The sequence below is a fragment of the Egretta garzetta genome, unplaced genomic scaffold (assembly GCF_000687185.1).
Source record: "Egretta garzetta isolate BGI_Z169 unplaced genomic scaffold, ASM68718v1 scaffold213, whole genome shotgun sequence".
NCBI lineage: Eukaryota > Metazoa > Chordata > Aves > Pelecaniformes > Ardeidae > Egretta > Egretta garzetta.
In genome coordinates this window covers 1,962,406-1,967,513 of record NW_009259242.1, presented here as the reverse complement: position 1 = coordinate 1,967,513, position 5,108 = coordinate 1,962,406, and the positions used below count along the sequence as shown (strand labels likewise).

The following is a 5,108-nucleotide window of genomic DNA, read 5'->3' as shown; positions in this document are numbered from 1 at the left end:
TCCTCCTGCAGCAGGCCCAGCCTCAGGTGTGCCAGGCTCAGCTCTGCGAGCACCTGGGAGCCCGGCTTCTCGCACCCACCGTCCTGGGCAGGGGCTGTCCTTCAGCGAATCCATCTTTGTTGTAGGGGAACTGGTGGGGATAACCTTTCCTTTCCTCTCCCTCTGGGGACCATCAAACCAGTTGAGGTGTTACCTTCCCTCCCCAGGTGTGCATCTGCCATCTTCCTGCAGCTCCTCAGGGCTGCTGGAGGGTCTGGCCCTCTCCTGTCTCCTTGGAGTGTTGGCCCCCACAAGGTGTTTGGTTCATAGTCTTTGGTGCTTGTACTTGTTCCACTCCTTCTGTCTTCATTACCTCTGCAGCTTTCACAGTCTGCTGCTATTACCAAACGGGTGCATTTTGGGTCAGTTTTGGGACCCGTTCCCAAAATGGTGGCAGCAGGATTGTGGCTGTGAGTGAGGAGACTGGCTGTTCTGTGCTGGCTGCCACCCGGGGTGACTGATGGCAGCAGCAGGATGAGACATCCCTCTGCAGATTTGCTTTCTGAAGTGAAAGCCTGTCTGATTTAAAACGTCTGATTCATCCAGGGAACAAACAAACAGGTCAGGCCCAAGGGCTCAAAAACAGTCAAATGCAGTAGAACTTGCATGAGCCTTATTGGAGGAATTGGTGAAAGGTGCTACTGGATTCTTTAAAACTATCTCGTAGGTGATGGCTGCTGCTATTGAGCCTCCAAGCTTTGAGGAGGAACAGCTTCCTAATAAGAGAGAAGCTATGACCTGGAAGCCCAGAAAAGGTAAGCCTGAAATATCAAGACAAAACAAAGCAGATGGTGAGTAATGAAACTTACACTCTGCTTGAGGAAATATACTTAAAACTTTTTGGTGATGCATGGGAAATGCCTCTTCAGTTACTGCGCTAAATTATTTCCATGTAGATATTTATGTATGCCTAGGTGCAAGAGTAATTAATCAATACTACAAAAATCTTTTTTAAAAAAAAAAACAACAAACCAAAAACAGAGCTATGTTTTTACAACATACCTATTTTTTACAAATACCAACAGGTGAATGTGATGAAACAAGACTGCTGGGTCCTTTGCCCTAGTTTAAAGAGTTATTTTCCAACAAGGGTCTGTGGAAAATCCTGACTTGGGCTAGTGTTGTGATGCAAGCCTATGTCCCATGTTCCCAAGCATCTGAAACCTGAAGCAGCACTGTAGTGATATTACATATGTAAGAAACTGCATATATTATAATTAGATTAGTAGTCACAAAGTGCATTCATATACCTGTCTGAATCATTGCATGCTAAGCATTTAATTGTTCCTGTTTAATTCCTAAGTATCTCTGTTGTCTCTTTCTATTGGTTTTAGAATGTTTGCTGAAGAATATTCCAAATGTTCTTGATAGTGAGTCTGAAGAAAGTGAATTCTCTGATACCTCTCACAATGGAAATGATGTCAGTGGCTCTCCTGTTGACTGTGTTCATATACATGCTGACCTGGAAGACTTGGGAGGTGAAGTCTCCAGTATGCCTGAGGCTGTAACTTTTCCAGAGATGCAAACTGCTTCTGCGTACGAGGTGGAGGACTGGGATAAAGAATTGGAGGACTCTGAATGTAGTCCTTATGGTGAGTACAAATTTATTTGTGCTTCATTTCAGTTTTGGAGAGTATGTGATTGGAGGTAGGTGCTTTGCAGGAGAATGTGTTTAAATAACTCTACATTCTATTTTGGCATGCAATTTTTTTTGTTGGTGTTGACCTCATGGATTTGTAATGCATAATTTTGTTGTCAAATGCAGGATTTAAAGGCAGTGTTGTGAAGTGCACATGAAGCTCTTGCTTGAGCAATTTTTAGGGAGTGGAATGGTAAGGAGAAGAATTGTATGTGTGTATCGAGTTTCTCTGGGGAAGCGAGGTCTCAGTAGCATATCTTCATTGTTCTGAAGCAGAAGAGAAAGGTACATGGAGTGCAGGAGTGTAACTTTTTTGTATAAAAGTAGTTCTTCCTTTTCTCCAAGAAAATGAATCCAGATTGTACACTGTAATGTCCCTCTAGAGCGTGGAGTTCTTTGGAGGGGAGCAGTGCAAGTGTTCAGTCTCTGAGAATGGTTTGTTGCAGGCTTTTTTGTTCTTTTGGGTGTTTTTTTTTTTTTGAAGCTCGATCCTCTTAAGTGGTTGTGCATGTGGTCAGTCGCATGGACAAAGGTAGCAATGATAGAAGCAGTTTCATCCATATCTTTAGAGTCATATTAATTCTCCAGTTTGTAAACTGTTTTATGGTGACTCGTGTTGAACTGAGAGTCTCAATCTTCCATTTGCCAGGCTGTATGTTAGGATAGAACAAGTGGATGGGGTTTAGCCAGCAGTGGTGACCTGTGGTGCCTTTGTTGACACAGAATAGTACCATTTCCACTTTCTTCTCATTAATATGTATCTTTCGTAATTAATACACACACTCCTTTCTTTGCTTAGGAAATATCAATTGTTTATTCCATAAATAGCTGTTGTATTCATGTTCCATTGTTTGATAACAGAAGGAAGTGGGAAAGTTTTTGCAGCCTTCCTATAAAACCATTCTGACTGTAAAATAGAAATACAGTAGTAATTTTTCACACTGGGTAATCTGAGAAAAAGACTGTTTCCTTTTCGGATGTTTCCCTCTCTTCTGTCCTGGGATTTCCTTTTAATCTCTCATCTGCTCAAATTTATGGAATGTTTTGAATTTATTTTTTTTTACTGGAACTGTCACAGGTTCTCTTCTTTTCCTTTATTTAACTGACTCATCCTTACCTGTAGCTTATGCTTTTCAAATCCTCACAAACTAAGGAAGCTGTGATTATGGGATTCAGATGCTTGTGAAGGATACTGAGTACAAGTGTCTGAGCTGTTAACTGCTACAAATAAGAAAAGTGCTTTTAAAAAACTTTTTTAAAATTCTTGCCTTGATGGCTTGTTTGGCAGTGCTACTGGAAGGCTGACGTGGATACCCTGTGGTGGGTCCTCTGGTGCCCCGCACTCTTCTGGGCTTTTCATTAGCTCAGTCCTTTCAGTGTCTGCTGGCTAGAAATCTTCTGCTTCTGTTAAAGGACTTTGCCCTATTTTTGTGCTAGGTTGGTTAAATAACAGGCTTATTAGGCTTAATTCTAGCTTAGTGGAAATGTTCAGAGCTCGTTTTTACATGACCCCACCCTTCCATTCTGTCCAGTGACCCAGCTGTTAAAGGGTTAGGAGGGCTCCTAATTGGGATGTTTCATGAGCCTTTTATGCCTGGAGAAAACGTAGAAGAACTGCATGCATTGTAAGAGTTGGTGTCGGATGTTCTGAATCCAGGCATATCATTGCGCTCTTTGGAAAACTGCTTTGTCTCTGTGGCGAGAACCTTCCTTAAGATGAAGACATTGCCAAATTCAGCTTTCTGTTTGTAGGCCTAATTCATGAGTGCTTGCAGATCAAATTGAAATACTTAACTGGAAGATGCTGTAGACCTGCAAAATAATCAGCTATGCTATACCACTAGTTTTCTAAGTATCTCCCATGGTTTAAATCTTTTCTTTGATCTTCTTCAGATGCTGGTGATCTCCACTGTGGAAGCTTTCAGGAAAATAATCTTTTGGCCTCATACACATGGCGAGAGGATTCATTTTACAACCCAGGCTGTCACCATGCAGCTTGCCTTGCTTTTACGCCACCAGTTAGAATGACTGAGGCTGGCCAGTTTGATGATGCTGATGAATGAGGTTGACCCTGGTCAGAACTAAGTTTGGCTTCTGAGTTGGATTATGTTCTTCACCGATTGATCATTTCAAGTCCTTTGGCTTGCTTGCACAGTTCTGCGTGAGGCCAGAAATGCCGCACCATCTCCAAAGTTTTGCTTAGACTGCTTCTGAGCTGTTTATAAATTGACCATGCTTGACCTCTGGAAAAGAGAGTGCAGGTGCTAGCTGTAAGGAGTCAATGCATTTCTGGACTTTTTGTTTGTATTATATAGATCTATGTTGTTGCTAATGAGTTGCTTGAGAGGAAGTATTTAATTTCTAAACTTCAGCTTGTTTGCCAAGCTTTGCCAGTTTTGACATGCTGATCCCTGTGTGCTGATGTAACTTGTAGTTTTCTTTCCTTTTCATTTGACACTGTAGAATTGGTTCAGATAGCTTTAAAAACTCTTCCTCCTTCCAGCTTCTCTGTTGTATTTCTGTGCTGCAGTTTGTGATTCCATATCTAAGACTGGTGTTTAACAAAGTTAGCCATGACAAATACAGAATGAGTTGTTTTGGTTTTATTTTTATGTATTTCAGTATAAAGGAATTATAAATAAGTGATACACATTTTGCAAATACACACGTGGATGGGCCTGTTGCATCCAGTAGGAATGCTGGGTGCTTAAGAGTGCTTCCTGGAAAAGGTTTCTCCACAACAGACCTTCTTGTATATGGGCATACTATCCTGCAGTCTCAGTTGTCTTTATAACATTCCCATGCAACATCAGACATGTAATGACAAAGAAAGTATCTACGCTTATACAGCATCTTGCAGCATATAATCTTTGTGTCCTGCAAACAGTAGTGTATTGAGGTTCCTGATACTGCTGATATGTTTGCTTTGTTATTGTTTGTGTTGTGGCAAATGAAGAGACGAAGTACCTCCATAAAGTCTCTAAGAGAATAGCTGGAACTAGAACTGTATCCTTCTTGCCTTTGCTTTGGAGTTAAAGGAAACATTCTCAAATGAAGTATGTAAGTGGATTGAATGGCTGATCACTTGAGTAACAGTAATCTTCAACAAATGCACATGTATCATTAATCACTTGTCTCTCAAGAACTTTTTGATGGCTTTGTGTTTGACACTGACTGATGCTGGAGCACCATACCCATATCTGTTTATTCTCAGGCAAGGAGTTAACATTTACCACTGGGAGATTTTTTTTTTTAAATCATCCAGTGTATGAGACTGAAATAGTTTATGCATTAGTTTGGAAGGAGGAAGTGAATGACACAGTGATATTTGCTTAATCTTTTCCTTGAGAGCAGAGGTGGACAAGAGCTTGGAAGAGTCTTTTCTTCTGGTATCTTGCAGTTCCTGGTTACATCTTAGTACCTAGCAAGC

General features: G+C 41.1%; 1 protein-coding gene across 1 annotated transcript in view; it reads left to right on the top strand.

Annotated features, from left to right (window-relative positions):
* The window catches only part of COPRS (coordinator of PRMT5 and differentiation stimulator), a 6,279-nt gene extending 2,203 nt beyond the window's left edge, over positions 1-4,076 (top strand). The window contains exons 2-4 of the mRNA XM_035891631.1: positions 707-794; positions 1,374-1,631; positions 3,572-4,076. Of these exons, the coding sequence (XP_035747524.1) occupies positions 707-794; positions 1,374-1,631; positions 3,572-3,741 (516 nt within the window). The 3' untranslated portion in view covers positions 3,742-4,076. The remainder of the gene's footprint in view (positions 1-706; positions 795-1,373; positions 1,632-3,571) is intronic.
* The last annotated feature ends 1,032 nt before the right edge of the window (positions 4,077-5,108 follow it).